General features: G+C 38.9%; 1 protein-coding gene across 1 annotated transcript in view; it reads right to left on the bottom strand.

The window, feature by feature from the left end:
* Positions 1–354: 354 nt before the first annotated feature.
* Positions 355–24,470, bottom strand: part of PIK3AP1 (phosphoinositide-3-kinase adaptor protein 1) — a 133,894-nt gene continuing 109,778 nt past the window's right edge. Inside the window, exons 14-17 of the mRNA XM_043990352.1 lie at positions 21,458–21,613; positions 11,108–11,178; positions 10,359–10,477; positions 355–1,938 (exon numbers count right to left, since the gene is read on the bottom strand). Coding sequence (XP_043846287.1) covers positions 1,881–1,938; positions 10,359–10,477; positions 11,108–11,178; positions 21,458–21,613 — 404 coding nt within the window. The 3' untranslated portion in view covers positions 355–1,880. The remainder of the gene's footprint in view (positions 1,939–10,358; positions 10,478–11,107; positions 11,179–21,457; positions 21,614–24,470) is intronic.

The following is a 24,470-nucleotide window of genomic DNA, read 5'->3' as shown; positions in this document are numbered from 1 at the left end:
TTAGGCAACCCTGACTACATTTAGGAAATGAGAAGTGTTCAAAAATGTTTCAACTAAACAAGTGATGCAGTCAGCAGTCAGTGTTTTAATGTCTAAAATGATCAGAAAACCTAGGCTGTGTTTATTCCAAATCACACCCTTCCATGCTCACCGAGTTATTTTGAACCAAAAGAGGGTGTTCAGCATGTTGTCTTGTAATTTAACAAAATTACTGTTGAGGAAGGATCAAGAACTTGGGCATAAGTCAAGTCGACAAGAGTCTTTGCCCTGTGACAAAATGAGTGAAACTGGAGTAAGGGGCAACTGAAGAAATAAAGAGCATTTTACCATCAAAGATTCATCCAGCAAAACATAATTGTTTAGAGCTTTAATACCATTGTTATTTGGATATATGCATATTAAGAGGGGAGGGGAACAACGTTTAAAAAGAAGTCAACAAATCCCAGAATGAGGGTGATCTTAGAGTTCAAGGGAAAGGATGAGATTTCTAAGCAAAAGGGAATTCCGATATGGCTCATAGGAATATGTGTGTGTGTAGGTTACTGATTTGTATTCTCTGTTTAAACAAAATAAGATACTGAGATTTAATTATTTTGAGATGGAAATATATGACTGGGAAGTGTGGAGTAGGAACAATTTAGGAAGACCTGGGTCTAGTTCCCCCTCTGCCTCTTAACTAACTGTGTGACCATGTGTAAGTCACTCACCCTCTCTGAGGCTCTATTTCCTCATCTGTAAAATAGGACTAATAATAATACATGTGGTTGTTACCTCACACAGTTGTTTGGGAGGCCTAACATTAAAGTGCTATATAGTTGTCAGTTTTCATAACCATCATTATTAATAAGTAAAAAACCCTAACAAACCTAATGCTTTTGTCATTCCCCCCCCCATATAAAACAATCTCCCTTCTCCCACAGATGCTGGCATCCTGCTCAAATTCAGTAATGGTGAAAGCAAGCAGAGAAACCTACACCTACTGCGGGATCTCTTCTGCCACTGCTGGCTTGAAAATGGCAGAAAAGTCAAGAATACTCTCAACACCAATGCACTTCCCTCTCTATGACTCAGAGCACGGACTGGCATCTCTGCAGCTAAGTGGTGCAGTGGATAGAATGCTGGACCTGATGTCCCAAAGAACTGAGTTCAAATCTGGCCTCAATGTGTGACCCTAGGTAGACTCTGTCTGCTTTCAGCTTGCTCATCTGGAAAATAAGAATAATAATAGCACCTACTTCCCGGGGTTGTTATGAAAACAAAATGACATAACATTTGTAAAATGCTTTGTAAAACTTAAAGCACTATATAAATGCTAGCTACTATCATTACAATTATTAATAACGCCTAATACTCTTGACTCATAGATTCCCTAATATAACTAAATGCTCACTGAACAGAATTGTTCTTTTAAAAAAGCCAACAGGTGTTCGATGCTCAAACTCCTGAGATTTCTGTGTAAAATCCTCTCACTTGCTGTAAGACTTTCTTGGCAACTCATTTTATGGATGAGTATCTGAAGATGCATTAAAAAGAACATGTCAGTAAAATAAAATTTAAAAACACATTTTTATGAATATTCTTAGGGGTTGGATTTCCTCATGAAAGGCACGAATTGCAACCAAGTCTTCTGTCTTCTAGGTAACAAGGTAACTTCTCACTCAGCTTGTTTAAGAGAAAATGAAGTTCTTGGCTTCCCAGTCCTTGGTGACTAAGGAGTCCCTTTTTCAGAGACTGCCCAGTCTGACCATGAAATATATCTTAATGGCAGGTGAAATTTCAGTACAATCCAACATTAAGTCAGTGATGACATCATTAAGAAGCTTGGAATCACTTGCTTTCCTTCCCAAAGTCCTGTTTTTAAAAGATGATAAGAGGAGGAATCAGCGACCTCTGGGTGGAACAGGTGGAGGAGGATGGAAGTTCTCTCTACTTGGAGGCCTGAAATGAAACAAGGAAAGCAAGTTGAGAAACCCATTAGATGGACTTCAAAGTTAAGATCCCTATTATGTTACCCAGTTTAAACATCATGCAAAATACATGCACACCCATTTTTTACGCTCACTTCCTGTGACCAGATGTATGAGTATGTTTGGTTTTTGTTGCTTTTAGACTTCAAAGAAAAAAAGCCACAAAGTTACTGACGGTGTTTTTGTGTTACTTTGTTGTTGTTTTGCATGGTAGATCAGTTCATTAGATATTAAGCAAAGAAGAACAGCCTATTGCAAAGCTAAAAGGATAGTTGAAAGAGAGCTGTTTAGGGGCAGGGGGTGCTGTTGTGCCTCTTACCTGAAAAGAATGGGTTTGGAGGTAGGGAGGAGAAGGGAAGAAAAATAGAAAGATGAACAGAATAGATAACCTAGGGTCCTAGGAAGGCTACAAATTATGTGAGTCTTATACTTGGACTCTGAATATCTTGCTTTTCTGTACTTACTTGGTTTTGTTTTCATCTCCTTTTTTATGTGTGCCTAACCTTAGAGGAGTAAAATATTCCTTTGTATCTCTCAGATGATTGACCTGAGGCTGGAATACTGAAAAATGTTGCATAGAAGTAGGTTGGTGGTTGCTGTTAACTTTTCTTTAGGTCGGATTTTTTTTGTGGGTTTCATTGTATCTTGCTACCTTACTGAGCAAATTAATTAATTCCTCAATTTGCTGATTCTCTAGGGTTTTCTAAACAAACAGCACATAGAGATAATTTAATAGGTTTTCTTCTCCTTTTTGCCTGTTTATGCTTTTAATTTCTTTCTTTTGATTTATTTACAACACTAACATTTCTAGAACTATGTTGAATAGCAGTAGGGGAAAGGGGCATCATTGTATTCTATTTATTCTGACTAGCTTGTCATACTAACTTCATATTATTTTAAGTCTCCTTTGTCATGCTTCCATTGCTTTTGAATGGTTTTCCAAACTTGAGCAAAGCCCAAGTGACTACCAATAAAACCAACTATTTGTAGATGGGCAGGTTTCCACACATGTGTTGTAACATGCATATTTAATTATGTTGGAAACTAGCCAACAACTTCAGAAGAGGAGTACAATAAAGCACTCCTTAATTATCATTCTCCTTTACATAATTGTTACGCTACCTAGAGGTTGCAATTGGAGGAATTACTCAGCAAATGCTTACTGAAGGCTCCTTTTGTGTAATGTTTTTTAAGTGAGGAAAAGAAACTCACTAAGCAGTTTAGGAAATGAAGGGCGACTTTTGGTTTAGGGTATAGATTAGAAGCTTCAAAGGCACAAGAAGAACATAGTAACAAAGCCCATCATTGTCCAGTTCTTTTGACTCCTGAAAATGAACAGCTTCATTGGGCTAGGTACTGAGTGGGTAAATTTTACATTGAAAAATAAGATCTTGTTTAAACAGTACAGTGTATCACAGTGTCGGGGGGAATGGGTACAAAAGAATTCTAGAGCTAAAATGGTCCCTGGAGGGTTACTTAGCCCTATCTTCTACCTTCAAAAGAGAGGACTGTGTGGTCTTTTCTTGAAGATTTCCAGGGAGACCAGAGATTTTGAAAAAAAAAATTATTACAAGAGCTATTTACATATTGGATTGCACATATTTATTATGGATTGCAAGCTGCCCGGCTGGAAGGTAGCTACATTGATGCAATCATGGATTGGTTGAAATATTTATATGCCATATATACTTGCAAATAGATTTAATGACACATTTATAATTTTATTTCCAAACATAACAAACCCCAAATCCATCACATCTAAACTTCTTTGCAAGTACTTTTTGAAAAATGAAATCAGATTTTCAATCTTCCCCCCATCTCTTGTTTCTCTTCCCATTTTTATAATGTTCTTACTAAATCTCATGAGCAAATAATTTTCTGATTATTTTACACACTTAAATGAAACCCCATCTCTGACTTTGGTGCCAATATAATAAAAACCTGTTCTTTCTCATTTTTCTTTCCCTTTTAACAAGATTCCATAAACTCTGTATGGCTATAGCCTATTAACTTGCCAACTCTACCTTTCTGATTTGTTGCTCAGGCATTTCAGCTGCATCTGACTTTCTGTGGACCCCTTTGGGGTTTTCTTGATAAAAATACTGGAGTGGGTTGCCATTTCCTTCTCCAGCTCATTTGACAGATAAGAAAACTGAGGCAAACAAGGTTAAGTAAGTTGCCTGGGGTCACACAGCCGGTAAGTGTCTGAGACAAGATTTGCACTCAGGGCTTCCTGATTCCAGGCCCAGTGCTTTACCCACTGTGCTACCTAGTTGCCCCAGTCTTTCTGCTACCCCTTGCCAACTAGTCTCAGGACTCTTTAAAAATTGCATACATGAAAGTCTCCTTTTTCTCATACCTTTTTGGACAGATGTCTTCTAAATCCAGAAATTTATATTAACTTTAACCAGTAGCACATTTTGTAATAGATAACATACAATTTATATACTAAATCAGAAAGCTATATAACTAAAAGCATTAAATCTTTGGAAAATTGATGGCTGAAGATGGGTGATCAATTGCTGATCATTTTAATAATTTTAAAAGGATGTTTAATTACAAAATGGTATGACGGAATTATTAGCCTTGCTTTAAACATTTCAGAGTATAAAATGCTGAAATTACAAATTAATATCTAGCATTTATATGGTCCTTTAAGGTTTAAAAAGTGCTTTATACATATTATCACATTTGACCTCAATAAATCCTTTATACCTAAACATTATATAACACATTAAGCAGTGTGGTTCAGGAAAATTAGGTTCTACGTCAGCTCTGCCACAAATTAGCTCAGTGACCTTTGATGTCATTACACTTTGCTTGGAAAGTTTCCTTATCTTCAGACTAAAGGGAAATATGATCCCTAGTTTTAACATTATAATCTATTCATTTGCAAAGACAGTATACTTCAGTGGAAAGAACACTGGCTTTGGGGTCAAAGGTCCTGGGTTCAAATCCTACTTTTGTCATGCTGTCACCTTGGCTAAGTCATTTAACCTTCCCAAGAGAAGGTTAGACTAGATCAGAGTCATCAAACTCCAATAGAAATGGATCGCAGTAGGCCACATGTCAGAAAACTACAAATTAACATTATCTGTGTTGCATTTTATTTTTATTTATTTTGTTAAACATTTCCCAATCACACCTTAATTAATTCATTAATTTTCATTTGAGCTGTGCTGGAGGGTTTTGTGTATTGCTTACACAAAATTTGATACCTTTGGAATAGAGGACTTCTAAGTCTCCTAGCACAAAGTCTAGGATCCTATGATAGCTATTCATTGGACTCATCTGGGTAATCTGGCTCTTCCATCAGAAAGATGTTGTTAGTCTTTTAATAAACCTTCTGGGGCTTGAAGAAGGAAGTGAAGATTCCCAAATCTCAGGGCACCCTAACTTTCCAAAATCTCTGGCAGGGCTCTGTGGAAAGTCCCCTTTGTCTCCTAATGATCTCTACCTGGGAGTTGCCAGAAGGTAGGAGAGAGGAGATGAAAGGAAGGTGGGATGGTACCAAATACAGACCAGTCACTACAGTTTTACTTTGGGGCTACTTCCTCTCTTCCTTCTAGGGACTAGGTAGAAAGAAATTCAGCCTCTCAGAAAATGGGCCCCAAAGTGAAAAGCAACCCCCCGCTAATATTCTCCTGCTCTGGAAAGCTAAAAAGAACACGGGATCAGAGAGACTGCATCTCCACTCCTAGGAACCAAACCTCCTGACTGCTAAGGTATAGACTTTCCTTGAACCCCTCGGACCTACTGCCTCCAGAAACCATACCATACTCTCTGTCCTGTGCCCTCAGCCCCCCACCCCCAACCCTCTTCAGGGACCTAGCTCCTGAGAATGCTTCCTGAGGGTAGAGATGAAGTCATGTTTGTCTTTGTATTTCTTCCAGCCTTCTTCATACAACAGGGACCTTCCCTATGGCTTTGGCTATCCCCAACCCCCAAAATTTATTTTCATTTTCCAATTTATTTTTACAAATCTTTGCCCCAGTGGGCAGCTAGATGGCACAGTGAATAAAGCACCAGCCCTGGATTCAGGAGGACCTGAGTTCAAATTTGACCTCAGACACTTGACACTTACTAGCAATGTGACCCTGGGCAAGTCACTTAAGCCTCATTGCCCAGCAAAAAAAAAAACCCAAATCTTTGCCCCAAACATATTTACCAAGATTTATTCCTGGACCCTTCATAACATCTCTGAAAAGGCTGCAGGGTGGTGGGAAGGGATACTTGTCATCGGGAAGAGACCCAGCTTGAACACTCACAAGCTGTGTGATCTTGGACAAGTTACCACCTCTCTGGGATTTCTTCACTATCTAGAAAATGATTATAATAATACTTGCAACATCTACTTCACTGGGAAAAGCATTTTGTAAGCTTTAATAATGATTCATGTGTACTTATGCAATCATTTTATTATTATAATTCTTTCCTCTCTTTTTTACCCCTTTCAATGGCTTTACACAGTTTCCTCTATTTTTTTTTTTGGTGAGGCAATTGGGGTTAAGTGACTTGACCAGGGTCACACAGCTAGTAAGTGTTAAGTGTCTGAGGCTAGATTTGAACTCAGGTCCTCCTGACTCCAGGGCCAGTGCTCTATCCACTGTGCCACCTAGCTGCCCCTAGTTTCCTCTATTCTTATGCTTACCATGGGCACACTAACATTTTTAAGTAATTAACTTTTCATCAAATAGCTTATTCTTCATTCCTTTTACAATTTTAAAAATATTTTTCTTGCTACTCTCCAATTTCCTCCCCTTTTTTTGCTCCAATGTATATTCCTCAACCTAGACATAATTTTCTTTTTTTAAAAAATTATTTATGGATATCTTTACTTTCTATAAAGTCTTTATTTCCAAATATATCTCTCTCCTTTTCCTCTCCAAGTACATAATTTTCTAACAAGTTTCTAGATAATTTAGAGGACAGAAGAAAGATTGTTTCCCTTTTCTTTCCTTTTAATACAGCATAATATCACTTTGTTATTTTCTTCCACAATGCCGTTACAATGACTACATTCATAGTGAACTCAGGGCCCAAATAGAGAAGCCATTCCTTTTTCTGGCTGTACTCAGAGCTAACAAGTTTTCTCCATCCTACATCTATGTCATCAGAATCTTTTGCACTCCAATTTTACAGTTATAGTATTAGGTTACTACTGATTTAATTTGGAACAATGCTTACATTTTCCTAGACAAGCATAGATAGGAACCATCCATATGCAACTCCAAAATCTGAATGTATGAGGATGGGAGAAGAAACTCTTTCACCCTAGGGTTCCAACTTAGGTTTGTCAAACTGAGGACTGACCTTAGGGACAAGCATAAGTGTCATTTCCTCCCTGCAGGAAGTAATGTCTCTATTCTCTGTTCATCCAGAGCATGTTGTTGGTGTTACTGTACTTTTATATTCTAGTTTTTGTCACAGTTATCTGTGTCTATTTCTTATCTCCCTTGCTAGATGTTAAGCTCTATGAGGTTAGGGATCATGTTTTTGCATCATTCACAGAGCTTTGCACACAGTAGATGCTTAATAAATATTTGAATTTGGCTTGGCAAAAATTTAAAAATATGGTTTGTTAATGGGAACTATGGAGGGCTTCATCTCTGTTACCTACAAACATACCCATCTCCCCAAGCTTTAAAAAAGCATCCTGTGAGGGTAACCTTCTTGATAGCTATCCTACATATCTACTTCCCTTCTCAGATAAACCCCTTCAAAAAGCAGGCTATACTCAGGGTTACCAGGTTCTCTCTACTTCCTTGTTTCTGCAATCTCACACCCTCTGTAGTATGACTTTCAACTTCATCATTCAACTGAAACCATTATTTCTAAAGTTACTAGTATTCTCTTGCCATATCAAATGCTATTTTCTCAACACTCATCTTTGACCTTTCAACAGGACAGAAACTGTCAATCACCTTTTCCTCCTAGATGTCTCCTTTTGGGGCTTTCACCACATTCATCTCTCTTGATTCTCTTCCTGTCTGATTACTCCTTAGTCTCTTTTGCAGGATCTTTATCCAGGTCATGCCCACTAACTCTGGGGGTCCCCAACACTCTTTCCTGGGCCCTTTATTTTCTCTCTATGTTATCTCACCTGTTAATCTCATGAATTCCCACTGATTTACTTTTTTAGCTCTATGCAAATGATTTCCAGAGCTATATATTTAGCCCTAGTCAGGTGGTGCAGTGAATAGAACACTTGGCTTAGAATCAGGAAGACTCATCTTCATGAGTTCAAACCTCGTCTCCAACACTTTCTAGCTATGTGACTCTGGACAAGTCACTTGACCTTGTTTGCTTCAGTTTCCTCATCTGTAAAATGATCTGGAGAAGGAAATGGCAAACCACTCCAGTATCTTTGCCAAGAAAACCCCAAATGGGATCATGAAGAGTTGGATAAGATTGAAATAACTAAACAACAACAACAGTCTCCTTAGCTCCATATCTACAATTGCCTATTGGACATCTCAAACTGGATGCCCAACAGACATCTTAATCTCAACAGGTCTACAACCGGACTCATTGGTTTTCCCCTAAAGCCTTCCCCCATTCTGGGTTTCTTATAACTGTCAAGGGCACTGCCATGTTCCCAATCATCCAGGTTCTCCACCTCAATGCTATCCTTGACTCTCAATCACCTCACATATTCAAACAGTTGCCAACTCTTCTAAGATCCTTCTAGATAACATTTCTCATGCATGTTTGTTTCTTTCCCCTCATAGTCACCTATCTAGTTTGGACCTTCATCTTGGACCTTCTGATTGGTCTCTCTGTCTCAGGTCTCTCCTTGATTCAACCATCCTCCCACGGCTGCCAAAGTGATTTTCCTAAAGCAAGGACCTGATCATATTATTCCCATCCCCTATACCCCCAATTCAGTATACTCTAGTGTCTCCCTAATAGCACCAGAATTAAATATAAATTTGTTAAATTAAAAATTCTTAAACTGGGGTAAACTTTAATGGCTCCCAAATACCACCAAAATAAAATATCACATCCTTTGTTTGAAATTTTAAATTCTTCACAATCTTGTCCCTTCCTATCATTCCAGTTTACATACAAGCTAGTCTCTTCTACACATTCAACAATCCAGTCATATTAGACTATTGTTCCCTGCCCACAACACTCCAACTCCCACCTCCAGACATTTGCACTTGTCTGTCTCTCATGCCTGGAATGCTCTCCTTCCTCCCTCACCCCTGCCTCTGAGAATTTTTAAGGCTTAGCTCCAATGCTACCTTGGGTAGGAAGACTTCATTGGTTCCTCTAGATGCTTGAGTCTTCTTCTCTAAGGTTGCCTTTTAACTACTCATTATGTATCTTGTATGCACCAATTTATTAAATATCATCTCCCCCACTAAAGGACAAATTCTTTGTGAGCAGGCACCATTTTGGCCTTTCTTTGAATTCCTAGTGCTTTGCTGGTTCATTGTTGCTGTTATTGTTTAGTCATGGCTGACTCTTTGTGACCTCTCAGACCATACTGTCCATGGGGTTTTCTTGGCAAAGACACTGGAAGGGTTTGCTACTTCCTTCTCCAGTGGATTAAGGCAAAAGGTTAAATGACTTACCCAGGGTCACCCAGCTAGTGGCTGAAGTCAGATTTGAACTCATGTCTTCCTCACTCCAGGCCCAGCGCTTTGTCCACTGAGTCATCTAACTGCCTCCTAACTGGCATATAAGTAAGCATTTAATGCTTATTAATTGACTGGTACATAGTAAGTGCTTCATAAATGCTTGTTGACTGTCCCCAGAACAAGCTGACATAGCACAATTATTATTATTATTGTTATTATTATTATTATTATTATAGAAGTCTATAAAATGAGGTTCAGAGAAGGCAAATTATTTGCCCACTATCATACACATAATAACTGTCCAAACTAGTCATCAAATGTGGGTCTCTTTCCTTCAAGTTCTGAGTTCTTTGCACTGATCTATGTTTATAACAAATGGTTACATTATACATAAGATTCCACCACTTACAGTGTGGCTTATCAAACAGGCCACCCTTGTGTCACAAAAGAAGTGTAGACATTTTGGTTGAAAAAGCACCCATTCAAATGAGATAATATTTGTTTTTTGTTTTTTTGCATGGCAATGGGGGTTAAGTGACTTGCCCAGGGTCACACAGCTAGTAAGTGTCAAGTGTCTGAGGCCGGATTTGAACTCAAGTCCTCCTGAATCCAGGGCCAGTGCTCTATCCACTGCGCCACCTAGCTGCCCCCTGAGATGATATTTGTAAAACACATAGTACAGTGCCTGGCATATAGTAGGTACCAAATACATGCTTATTCCCTCCTTTCCATTTATATCTAATTGCATGGGATCACAGCTCTGTTCCCTCAGCAGGGATACACTAAGTGTCCTGGCATAGTTTACCTGTGAGAGGCAGCTCGAGGAGGTATCCTAGGAGGCCTTTCGAGGGACTTGAAGGGGGCTCTTTCTGTGTGCTGGGGACCTGGGCTACGGCTTCTGTTAATTTCTGGGAGTTCATTGTCCTATAGGAAGCAAAATAAGGAGAAAGATGAGGGGAGGGGGGAAATTAAATTCCAGCCACTCTGTGAAAATGAAGATTACTATCTCCAAGTTTCCCCAGGGCCAACAAACAGGAATTTATGGAAGAATGCCTTGCATTTCTGATCAGCTGCTTCACACAGACATTTCACATATTCATTTTCTATCATATCTTCCATTTTCAAGATGAAATTGATTAGGGAGAAGGTAAGAACAATTAGCAGCAGCCATCACACCAGAAAGACCCTCACCACAATCTAGAGGTGTGACCCATGGGATAGGTCTTAGGCAGTTCAACTGTTGCTAACAAAGTCAGCAACCAGTTCTGATGACTGTCTGGTACAGACCTGGCAATGGACAGTGTGGTTTCCTAGTCTTTTATGATGGCTGCCAAGAAGACAAGAATTGAGCCCTTGATCCTCTTAAATTTCCCAAACATTATTATTATTATTACCTTATTATAGGAAAACCTATATTATAAGGAAAGTTCTATGAAATCTTTTTTTAAAAAAAAAACAACTACGTAAATAAAACTGCTCTTTTGAGAAACAGAATTTTAAATCATCTTCAAACCAAAACTTTATGATAAGAGTGAGACAGGATCCCAGAGTTACCTCATTGTCACCTTCCATTCCACTGCTGACACTGAGGATGCTTCGGGTGCTGGAGCGGTTACTATTGCTGCCTAATTGATAGAAAGAAAACCAGTTGAGCCAGATGTAGAATCAGCTAGGTTAAAAGAAAATCAAATATTTACTTATAGGTAAGGTTTTTTTTTTAGATTTCTAACAAAAGGGGTGTGTATGTGTGTGTGTGTGTGTGTGTGTGTGTGTTTTAAGGCACATGAACTATAACCAAATTGACTGCCTTATGTTGAAACTTTATTTTTGCATTGTTTCCAGTTTAAAGCCAAATGAATCAAATGCTCCCGCCCCCTTTTCTATTTATGATATGGAATTGATAGCTCTCAGCTATTCACTGGCGTTTCTACATCTGAGAAATAGAAATTGAACATGAAAATATGTCATAAGAGCAAAAAATCCCAATATTGATATTATTTTTGTCAAAGTCAATATACCTCTTTTGGAAAAGCAAATGGTAAAATAGCGTGGAGTGTGTGCTTTTATATATAATTTTGATGTCTGTTTTTGTTTATGAGTACTAATGTATAGGGCAGGTAGGTGGCACAGTGGGTAAAGTGCCAGGCAAGGAATCAAGAAGACTCATCTTCCTGAGTTCAAATCCAGCCTCAGATACTTACTACCTGTGTGACCCTGGGCAAATCACTTAAGCCTGTTTGCCTCAGTTCCTCAGAAAGGAATGGCAAACCTCTCCCGTATCACTGCCAAGAAAACCCCAAATGGGGTTACAAAGTGTTGGACATGACTAAACAATGACTGAACAATAACAAACACTACCTGTGGGAAAAATAATTTTACCCCAGTGGCTGGGTAAAATGAGGGAATGGGACCAGATAATTTCTGAGATTCCTTCCTGCTTTAAATCCTCAAATTCTTAGTTCCAAATGATAAGAAGCACATAGCCTTTTATCTGTCCCAATGTAAGGCTTGCCTTTAAGGGATGTCCTACTTTACATAGGTCAAATCTCATTACGGTGAACTCCAAACAGCTGTTCAAATTCTTGTTCTGTGCTAGAATTTTGTTGTACCAAATATAGCTCTAATAAATGGGCCATCTATTAGGGTCTGGAAGGCCTTTCTTTTCTTTCTTTAATACAGAAATTATTTAGAATCATATAGAATTTGCAATTGCTTTTCCATAGATCCTAAACTATAATAATAATAATAATACCTGATTTTGAATATTCAAGTACATATGTCTGTATGTATATATGTCCTATCTTTCTTATCTCTATCTTCATTCATTTAGTTACTTGTTTGTTTGTTTGTTTTTGGTGAGGCAATTGGGGTTAAGTGACTTGCCCCGGGTCACACAGCTAGTAAGTGTCAAGTGTCTGAGGCCATATTTGAATTCAGGTCCTCCTGAATTCAGGGCTGGTGCTTTATCCATTGCGCCACCTAGTTGCCCCCATTTAGTTATGTTTGACTCTTTGTGACCCAGTGGATCATACTATCCTTGAAGTTTTCTTGGCAGAGATACTCTAGTTGTTTGCCATTTCCTTCTCCAGTAGATTAAGGCAAACAAAGGTAAAGTGACTTGCCCAAGGTTACATAGCTAATAAGTATCCGAGGCTGGATTTGAACTCAGATCTTTCTGACTCCACACCCAGAACTTTATCTATTGAGCAGCTCCAACTAGTTGACTCATACATAAAGCCAATACAATAAAAATGTGGCACTTCAAGGTTATAAAAGGACTTTACATACATTAACTCATTTGATCTTCATAACAACCCTATGAGGTAGCTAGTTATTACACACAGTTTGTGATTTTTAAATCTAGTGTTCTTTCCATTATACCAGGCTACCCCTTGAGAGTCTGTAGGTAATAATGAGAATGATAACAATAATTAATGATGACCTTCATTATTGATTGACCATAAAGAATATGTGTTGCATTGGCTTTTCTTTTAAAATTTTTTTTAATCACCACATAATCCTTCTTCTTACCCTCTCCCCTCACCCATTTGAGAATGAAAGATAAACAAAACCCCTTTTGCAAACATGTATAGTCAAGCAAAACAAATTCTCTCGCTGACCACATACAAAAGAAAAATGTCTGTACTCTGAGTCTATCACTTCCCTATTAGGGGGTAAGTAGCGTGTTTCATCATCAGTCCTCCAGAATTGGGGCTGGTCATTACGTGGATCAGAGTTCCTAAATCTTTTAATGCTGTTCTTTACAACTGTTGTTGTTTGCCTTTCCTTCTCAAAGAGGAACATGACATTGGGATAATGTCATGACTTGCAGTGAATTTAAGTAAGGGAGGACTGTGCAAGGTTGGTACCTCACTCTCTCCTCCAGAGTCATCTGGGTCCAGTGGCAAGATATAGATCAGGACTACTGGAGGTGGCCCTGGATATTTAAGGCAGTTGAGGTTAAGTGACTTGTCCAGGGCCCCACAACTAGTAAGTGTCCGAGGTAAGATTCTAATTCAGGTCCTCCTGACTTCAGAACCAGCACTCTATCCACTGCACCATCTTTACAATTATTCTTTCTAAAATAAACTGTTCTCTTGGTTTTGCTCTTCATTTTTCACTAATTCATATAAGTCCTAGGTTTTTTCTTAAATCATCTCCTTCATAATTTCTTATGGCACGATAGTATTCTATCATTCATCTATATCTATATATCTATATAAAATAAAATATTAAGCAACAGCAGTTCCCCAATTGATGGGTACCCTCTCACTCTCCAATTCTTTGCTTCACCAAAAAGAGTTGCTATAAATATTTTGTCTATCTTTAGTTAGGATTTGCTTTGCTCAGGACTAATCCCTCCCTTAATATGCCCTCCCTGTTATTCCTTTTTTCTCTTCTCTCCCTTTCTTCCTGTTTCCCTTTTGAATGAAATATATTTCTGTACCCTACAGTATGTATGTGTATATTCTTCACTCTTTTGATTGGTTCAGGTGAGTGAGGTCCAAATGTTGCCTGCTCCTTTGACCTCTTCCCACTTGTTTATATAGATTGCTATTTATAGACTGCTACTTGTGCACCCTGGTTATAATTTTGCCCATCCTTCTTCTCTCTTTTCCTTCCTAATATATTGTTCCTTTTCTCCTTTTCCAGTTTTCTTTTAAGATAATCACAGAGTGATAGAACTACTCCCTAGCCCTATGATTAATTAGACTTCCTCTATAACTCCTGATGAAGATAGGGTTCTAAAGGGATGCATCTATCATTTCTCCATATTAGAAAGTTGAAAATTTATACTTGTTTAGTCCCTTATTATTGTTTGCCCATGTTCATCTTATTTTGTTTCCCTTGATTCTCATGTTTGTATTTCAAAGTTTCTGTGCAGCTCTGACTTTTCCATCAAGAATGCTTGGAAATCCTCTATTTCAATAAAGGTTTATTTTTTTCCTTCTGTAAGCTTCTATTCTGTTTTGCTGGATAAGTTATTCTTGATTTTAAGCCTAAATCTTTTGTCCTCTGGCATATTCCAACCTCCCTGATCCTTTAGACTGGTGGATGCTAAATTATGTGTAATCCTCACTGTGGCTCCCCAGTACTTGAATTCTTTCTTTAGGTTTTCTTTGACGTGGAAGTTCTGGATTTTGACTATAACATTCCTGGGATTATTCATTTCTTTCTGGAGTTGGGTGATAGGTTCTTGCTATTTCTACTTTATCCTCCAGTTGTAAGAGAGTTGGACAATTTTCTTTTGTGATTTCTTGAAATACGATGTCTAGGCTCCTCTAGACATCACATCAGTTGTAGATCACGTAGTCTGATGATTCTTAGATTACCTCTCCTTGAGCTATTTTCCAAGTAATTTCAAGTAATCTATTTTTCAGTCTTTTGCCCTAATTTTAATATTTCTTATTATCTCATGGAGTCAGTATCTTCTATTTGGTCCATTTTAATTTTTTTTTTTTTGCAGGGCCATGGGGGTTAAGTGACTTGCCCAGGGTCACACAGCTAGTAAGTGTCAAGTGTCTGAAGCTGGATTTGAACTCAGGTACTCCTGAATCCAGGACAAGTACTTTATCCACTGTGCCACCTAGCTGTCCCCCGGTCCATTTTAATTTTAATTTTCAGTATTTGGTTAATATTTTGAACCTCTTGTTCTAAGCTGTTAATTCCCTTTCTAATTCTTTTTTCATTGCTCTAATTTTCCCCCATTTTTTTCTTTTAGCACTTTCATTTCATCTGTTAAAATAATTTTATACTAAAAGAACTCCTGCTTCATCTCTTCCAGGAGTATGAGTTGAACTTGTGCCGAAGCTATTTTTCGATTAGGCTTTGCTTGTAGATGCTTTGCAATCATTCTTTTCTTCTGGTTTAAGTTTTCAGTGTCTCTGTCACCAGGGAACTTTTTTATGGTGAGATCTTTTGTTTGCTCTTTCTTCTACTTTATTTCCTGATTTCAGAGTTTATGTTAGGGCCACGTTCTGCATACTTCTGGAGGGAATAGATATTCTATTCCTGAATCCTGCCCTAGGCCAGGCCTCTCTGTGTTAGATCTGGAACCTCTTCTTGTCCTGTTGCACATTCTTTCTCTGGGCTAGAATCCTCTGTAGCAGCTATTACTGGGTAGGCGCCTTCCCCAAGTGTCTGCAGACTTCTCTTCCTGGCCTTTGCCTTTGCCTACCTGGACTGGAAAAATGACTCACTGGGATTTTTTTTCCTTCTTCTTGGATTTCCTGTTCAGGGCTTGGTCTCATTTGTTTTTTAGTTCTGTATAGAGGAGCTGTGGGGCAGAGCTCAGCTTTATTGCTTCCTGCTTCCTACCAGATTGGCTCTTCAATAGCAGTGATGAGTTTATGAATCTCTCTTTACTTGTTAAACCTTGTGTCGTACACATGACAGCCAGCTAGAACTGGCATGCCATCTGTGGTCATGGAATGGAAGGAAACTAACTAGCCAAGTCAGCAACATACTCTAATCAGTTGAGCTAAAAAAAAAAGTCTTTGACAGTAACCAGGTATCCTGCAACAGGGAATATTTTTTCCTATATAAAACCACAATACCTACTGCTCCCAGAAATTCTTTCATACCCAGACACAGAATGCTTTAAAAAAAAATCAAAGAAAAAACAAACAAAGGAAAAATAATTTTGGACTATTATAATGGCTTGCTAATTTGTTTGCTTCTAGTCTATTCCTACTCTAATTCATCTTTTATATAGTTGGCAAAATGATCTTCCTAAAATTCATGTCTGACCCTTGCTCAAAAACCTTATGTGACTTAGGCAGCGAGGTGGTACAGTGGATAGAGTGTTGGGCCTACAATCAGAAAGACTAATCTTCATGAGTTCAAATCCTTCCTCAGACACTTACTAGCTGTGTGACCCTGGGCAAGTCACTTGACCCTGCTTGCCTTAGTTTCCTCATCTGCAAAATGAGCTGGAAAAGGAAATAGCAAACCACTCTAGTATCTCTGTCAAAAAAATCCCCAAATCGAGTCATGGAGACTCAGACACAAGAGAACAACAACACTGACTTGAGATTAAAATACGCTCTTGCTCCACACTACTTTCCCAGACTTTCTGCCCATTCCTCGCCTTTATTTACTCTGTATTTCAACCAAACTCCATTTCCTGTTTAGGTACATTTGCATGAATTCTACCTGGCCAAATTGTGAGCAGACTTTTCAACTCAATTCTGCTTTTCCAAGTCATCATCTTACTTCCATGTTCAGCCATGTGTCATTTTGTCTGTGAAACCTTCCCAAGTACTCTCTCTTACCATTGTGCTTTCTCTCCTCTAATGACCTTGTATTTACTTATTTAAACACCTGTGTGGTTTATACCATATAGAATGTAAACTCATCAAGGGCAGAAATTATTTCATTTTTGTCTTTGTAGCCTTTGGTGCCCAGCACATAGTAGGGGGCTTAAAGTTTGTTGAAGTGAATTAATTCTTCCCTCCTCTCCCCTAACATGAAATGTCAACTTTTCATTTATCTGTCAAATTCAAGTTGTTTCCCCCTCTAGACTTTTTGTTTATTTGTTTTTAAATTCAATAAGTACTTATTGAGTGTCTATTATATAAAAAGCACTATATAAAATGCATCAATTAGATATTTTAAAAGAAAAAATAAGGGCAGCTAGGTGGTACAGTGGATAAAGCACTGGCCCTGGATTCAGGAGGACCTGAGTTCAAATGTGATCACTTAATCCTCATTGTCCAGCAAAAAAAATAATAATAATAACATCCTACCTTAATCCCACCAATATACTGTTCTTTTCATTTCTGTTTTTATAAACTTTTAACAAATTGTTAACAAATGCAAACATCTAATATACAAAGGACAAAAAGGAAGTTTCTACATGAAACTGTGAACTAATGTTATATGCAATTTGTTTTTTTAAAGTGCATATTAATTTTGTGTGTGTGTATGAGGGGTGGAAATGAGGGTTAAGTGACTTGCCCAGGGTCACACAGCTAGTAAGTGTCAAGTGTCTGAGGCCATATTTGAACTCAGGTCCTCCTGAATCCAGGGCTGGTGCTTTAATCCACTGTGCCACCTAGCTTCCCAGCGCATATTAAATTTAACATGGAAGAAACAAAACCGCCCTGTTTGTGTCCCCTTCCAAATTTCTTTCTTCTGTATAATTAAAAAACAAAAAAACAAAAAACTTTTACTGATACCTTTTCTTCACCCTAAATTTTATCTGACTCACTGACAATGTATCTTATCTTGTCTTTTCTTTTTCTTTCTTTCTGTTTTTTTTTTTTTTGCAGGGTAATGATGGTTAAGTGACTTGCCCAGGGTCACACAGCCAGTGTCAGACAATGTATCTTAAACCCTTTCATTTTCATATCTTGAATCCAGGGCCTTAATGATTTGAGCCCCAGCCTTCTGTCCACTGACACACTGCCGGTGTTCAGTAGTAACTGGATTAAATCATGCCTTTCAAGAAGTTCGCAGGGACTTCACCCAGAAGACTAATGACAGCTAAGCCAGACATTGTTATATTGGCATAGTAGAAAGAATATTGGGCAGAGAATCAGAAGACCTAGGTATTAGCACTGAATCTGCAACCAATTTACTGTGTGATTTAGGAAAAATACATGACCTCTCTGGGCCTCAGATGCCTCATCTGTAAAGGAAGGAATTGGACTAGACCAGTGAAGTCAAATAAAAACCAGGGGCCACTGAAGCCTGCACGAGGATCCCTGGGGGTTCATACTGACTTAGAAAATCACATATTAACATTATCTATGTGGGGCAGCTAGGTGGCGCAGTGGATAGAGCACCAGCCCTGGATTCAGGAGGACCTGAGTTCAAATTTGGCCTTAGACACTTAACACTTACTAGCCGTGTGACCTTGGGCAAGTCACTTAACCCCAACTGCCTCACCAAAACAAAAAAACAAAAAACCCACCAACCATTATCCATGTACTATTCTATTTTTATTTATTTTGTCCAATATCTCCCAATTTTCTGTATCTTCTTTCACAACACGAAATGGTAATATGTAATGGTAATATGTTTTGTATGACTGAACACACATTCAGTATAACCTATAGTAAATTGCATACTGTCTCAGGATGGGGAAGGTGGGGGAAGAAGAGAAAATTTGGAATTTAAAATTTTTAAAAAGTGAATGTTAGGGGCAGCTAGGTAGGAGAGTAGATAGAGCACCAGCCCTGGAGTCAGGAGGACCTGAGTTCAAATCCGACCTCAGACACTTAACACTTACTATCTGTGTGACCCTGGGCAAGTCACTTAACCCCAATTGCCTCACTTAAAAAAAAAGTGAATGTTAAAAAGTGTCTTTACATGTAATTAGAAAAAAATAAAATACTATTTAAAAATAAAATAAATGTTAAAATTGTCTTTACATGTAATTGGGGAAAAATAAAATATTCTTTAAAAATTAAAAAAAATATATCTCCCACTAACATTTTCATCTGGTTCTCTTGTACTACAGAACTAGAAGACCCATAGAGGGTCTTTCCATCTCATGGACAGTTTACATTTTCACAATTCTCCTTTGAGCACTCTGAGCTAGATCCTTTTTTCAAACCTTATAATTTTCCAGAGGAGTAATTTAATATGTTAGCTGCTGAAATTTACTATTGCTTAGTTTCCCTCTGACTCTTTTATCACTTTCCTGATGAAGAGCATAAAGTTTATGGATGAAGAGCGAACATAATCAAATGCATTTGTGAAGCCAGTACATCAGGACCGTCAGTTCACAGCCTCACTAGATAGACTAATAAAGCTCATAGCTCTTGTCGTCTGCACAGTGGTGTGAGTTGCCTGTTATGTCAGGCAATATTTTCTGGTCAAAAACAAGTTTCACCATTTGTCTCTGTACTAGTCTAAAAAGTTATTATTCTTGAAATTCATACCTATCTTTATCATGTTCTAACTCTAACTTTATTTGAGCTACTTTCCCATCCAAAGCCTAAGGTCTGCCATCTCTAAAACAGGTAGGGTAAATGGGTGCCATGTCATTAACTTTGGGGCACAGATGAAATAAATGGGCTAGTCTTATTTTGGGTATTTATTTGATTTTTTGGGTCCAGACTTGTGATTTCCCTGGTAAGGAGAAATCCTGGTATGGAACTTTCTTCCTCTGATGTAGATGAACAACTCATCTATAACTTCCACTTAATTATAAAAGAGTTGTCTAAGGCACTGAGAAGGTTAAATGACTTACTGTCATCCAACTGATACTTCAGAGGCAAGACTTAAATTCAAGTGTTCCTTACTCCAAGGCTGGTCTTTTTTTTTAAGTAGGTCATATATTACTATCATGTTAAACACATTTCCACATTAATCAGAACAAAAGGAGGAAAAAAGCAAGAAAGAATAAACAAGAACAATAACAGAAAAGCAACAACAAAAGTAAAAATAGTCTGCTTCAGTCTGCATTCAGACTCCATAGTTCTTTTTCTGAGTGTGGAGAGCATTTTCCACCATAAGTCTTTTGGCATTTTCTTGTTTTGCCCAGAAGAGTTAAGTCTATCATAGTTGATCATCCCACAACGTTGTTGATACTGTGTACAATGGTGTCTTGGTTCTGCTCATTTCACTCAGCATCAATTTATGTAAGTCTTTCCAGGTTTTTCTGAAATCCATCTGCTTATCATTTCTTACAGCACAATAGTATTCCATTACATTCATATACCACAACTTGTTTAGCCATTCCCCAATTGATGGGCATCCCCTCAGTTTCCAATTCTTTGCTATCACAAAAAGAGCAGCTATGAATATTTTTGTACATGTGGGTCTTTTTTCCTTTTTTATGATCTCTTTGGGATACAGACCTAGGAGTGGTATTGCTGGGTCAAAGGGTATGCACAGTTTTGTTTTTGTTGTTGTTGTTGTTGTTGTTGTTGTTTTTGGTGGGGCAATGGAGGTTAAGTGACTTGCCCAGGGTCACACAGCTAGTAAGTGTCAAGTGTTTGAGGCTGGATTTGAACTCAGGTCCTCCTGAATCCAGGGCCGGTGCTTTATCCACTGAGGTATGCACCATTTTAAAGCTTTTTGGGGATGGTTCCAAATTGTTCTCCAGAATGGCTGGATCAGTTCACAGTTCCGCCAACAGTGCATTAGTGTTCCAATTTCCCCACATATTCTTCAACATTTATCATTTTCCATTTTTGTCAAAGCTGGCCTTTTAATCCATTTTGCTACATTGCTATTCCATGGAAACCATATTGGTCCCAATATAGGCCATGCCCTTAAAACGAGATCTCTTCAAAAAGAAAAAAATATATGTACACTGAAAAATAAGTAGTACTCTTTAGGTATATTTCATATGATTTTGGTAAGCTTTTTTTAGGTCTTTCATTTCAAATAAATATTTTAAAATTTATTTTTGTCATCAATGTTCTCCATGACTTCCGATGACCACAGTTATAAGACCATAATTATAGGCCTATGCTCAGGTTTGTGCAAGTCAGGTTTTGGGAAAATATCCAGCCTACATCCTGACCAAATGCAATGTATGCAAAATGCCTTTGGACCCCTGGGAAAGATAACATATAAGTATTTCAGATGCCCATTTCTTAGACTAGGAAGAGGAAAAGGAAGCAGTTTTCAACTCACACACTCATCCATGAGCCATCACACCACTCACTCTTACTTCCAGCATGATCTTGAGTGATGCCTACTTCTTCATGTGAAAAAAGGGACACTTACTAGCTATGTGACCCTGGGCAAGTCACTTGACCCATGTAGCCCCACAAAAAAAAAAAAAAGAAAAAGGAAATGCTCAGTCTAGACAGCCTCTGAACTCCCTTCCAGATGGTATCATGACTTGCATGGATGCTTGGATATCTGAATCTGTCTCAGATGAAGCAAAGAGAAAAGGCTGTCTAGCCATGCTGCGCCCCCACCCTCGACAACCCTCCTTACTTGATGTACTCGAAGTACTTTCTGTTTTCCAATCTCCTCGGCATAGTGTGCTCTTTGGGGGCAAGATACTCTTCCTGGGGCCGCTTTCATAGACTCCGTACTCCACTTTTCCAGAGAGTTGCTGAGAATGTCTAATAGGAACCGTGATCTCTAAGTCTAGAATCAAAAAGAAAAAGGAGAATTAGGCTAGAACCCCCAGTATCTATCCTGAACAACAAGCACTTATTAAGTGTCTATTATGTGCAGGGCCCTGGGGATGTGAGGACAAAAAGAAAACATTCTCTGGCCTCAAGGAACTTATCTTCTATAAGGGAGCTCACATTCTATCATATTTATTATGCTTACAACAATCATTAAAAGGGGAAGGGAATAAACATTTATTAAATACCTGCTATGTGCCAGGCACTGTGCTAAGCATTTTCTCATTTGATCCTCACAACTACCCTGGGAGGTAGGGACTCCTATTATCCTTATTTTAAGGCAAGGAAGGTAAGTGACTCGCCCAGCATCATACAGCTAGCAAGAGTCTGAGGTATCATTTAAACTCAGGTCTTCCTGAATCCAGACCCAGAGCTCTATCTACTATGCCACTTAGCTGCCTCCCTGCACCAAAAACCAAAACAAACAAACAAAAAAACCCCCAACACCACCCCCATCTAAACTCTTATCTTCCTAAATACTATCTTCCTCACTTGATCCTGAAAAATGGGCAGGAAAGGGTAGAGGAGGTGACTTGGGAAAGAGAACAAGTAGTTCAGCTGTAAATGGAGGGCTCTCTTCTTTTTTTCTTTTCTTTTCTTTTCTTTTTGGGCAGGGCGATGAGGGTTAAGTGACTTGCCCAAGGTCACACAGCTAGTAAGTATCAAGTGTCTGAGGCCAGATTTGAACTCAGCTACTCCTGAATCCAAGGCCAGTGTTTCATCTACTGTGCCACCTAGCCACCCCGGAGGGTTCTCTTCTAACACTATCTGGTCTTTCTTCATTATTGTAACCCAGAAGGCACTGCAGCTCCATGAAGCAGGAGTTCTTAACCTGGGGTCTGCAAGTCTAATTTCTAAAATATTTTGATAACTGTATTTTATTATAATTGGACATAATTTCTCTTGCTTTAGTTTTTCAGTGAGTGTCCTACAGAAATTAATGAGTTCAAGTAATCTTATGTATTTTATCTTATGCATTTAAAAATGTTATTCTGAGATGGGATCCTTAGGATTCACTAGGTTGCCAGAGTGATTCATAACACAGAAAAGTAAGTTAAGAATCCCTGCCTTAAAGAGAAGTCCCACAGGTGCACAGACATCCAAGGCTGAGCTGCAGTATGGGTAGGTTCCAACTAGGTAGAATTCCCTTATTCAACAAAAGGTTAAACTTGGACTAGCAGTAAATATGATGGCTCTCCACTGCCTTCCATTCAATCCAACAAATGTTTACTAAGTACATGCAACTCACATCATCTCTCTCTCTCTCTCTCTCTTTCTCTCTCTCTCTCTCTCTCTCTCTCTCTCTCTCTCTCTCTCTCTCTCTCATTTCCTCTCCAGATTTCTACGCTGAATCAGGTTGCCTGACCCTTCAGGGGAAAATGACCATTTCTCATGGCAGAGGACAAATGTCTCTGAGATCACTAATTTCTGCAGAAAACACACTGAGAAGCCAAAGCAAGAGGCCAAATGCACCACTGCCCATTTCCAGAGCGTCAGAATTACCATCAAGCTTTCCCAAAGTGCCTGGGTGGATCCTGTTTGCAGGTGTATGATTTCTTGTGTGCCTTTGCCTAAATAGACTTTTACAACCCAGGAAGTTCCGGGCTGGCAGCAGCCTCTCCCTCCCTTGGCCTTGGGTGTGGCTGAAGGTGCTCTTTCAAAGCAGGGGGACTCCAGCTGCTGGGGTTCAGGGCAGCTTGGCCCAGTCAGGAGCTTGCTACGAGTATCAGGTGTGTGAGAGTAGCAATGGCGGATACAGTAAACCCAATGACATGGTCTGCAAGGCTTTAAAGGTTTTCCCTAGAGGAAATTAAAAGCATGGTTGTATTTCAGAGGAGGTGCCCCATTGCCCTGTGCACTGTTCTCTCCTGAAGCAAAGTCTGGCCCAGAACTCTTAAGTACAAGATGATATTAAAATGAACATTTCTAGACTACTGTCTGACTTTGGGCTCTGAAATGCTAAAACCCAAACCACTTCCATTTTAAGAAGAAAATGATAGAATAGCAAATATTTTAACAGGAAAACCTGGTGTTGATGCATATCAAAGTGAGTGACAAAGTCTTAATCCCCAAATTCATTTACTGTTTTGTGCTCATATTCATTTCTACCTTTTCAGTGGGAATTTTCTAGCTCCCTGGTTGGCTATTACTGAGCTGGGCTCATCCATTTGGCATTTAAATGCTTCTCTGTTTTGAGATTTAAAACCCTCTACCACCTGCCTACAATGCATTTTTCTAGTTCCTTACCTTACTCTGCTTTACACATTCTTTACAGCTGTTTTTTTCCAGTTGTGTCCAACTCTTCTTGACCCCATTTGGGGTTTTCTTGGCAAAGGCCATTTCATTTTCCTGCTCATTTTACAAATGAGGAAACTGAGGCTGACAGCTGTTCAGGGACTTCTCTAGGGTCACACAGCTAGTGCCTGAGACCAGACTTGAACTCCAGGAGAGGAGTCTTGTTAACTCCAGGCCCAGCACTCTATGCACTATGGCGCCACCTAGCTGCCCCTTTACACACTCTACTATCAGTACAAACTCTCCTTTTTTTTTGCGGTCCCTCACACATACAACATCTCCTGTCTTTGAGCTTTTCGCTGGCTAGCCTCCATGGCCTCTCTTCAGCCTTTTCTGCCCCACCCCTCCACTTCCCCCACCATATTGTCTTCTCCCTCAGTTGACTATAAGCACCTTGAGGACAGGCACTGTCTTTATAACTGTAGGGCCAAGCACAGTTCCACATAGTGGACATTTAATAAATACTCATTGATTGGTTAAGCCTCTACCTTTCTCAGCTCCAATGGAGACAGAGGAAA

The sequence above is a fragment of the Dromiciops gliroides genome, chromosome 2 (assembly GCF_019393635.1).
Source record: "Dromiciops gliroides isolate mDroGli1 chromosome 2, mDroGli1.pri, whole genome shotgun sequence".
NCBI lineage: Eukaryota > Metazoa > Chordata > Mammalia > Microbiotheria > Microbiotheriidae > Dromiciops > Dromiciops gliroides.
The sequence above is the reverse complement of the archived record's forward strand: the minus strand, read 5'-3'. Positions and strand labels throughout refer to the sequence as shown.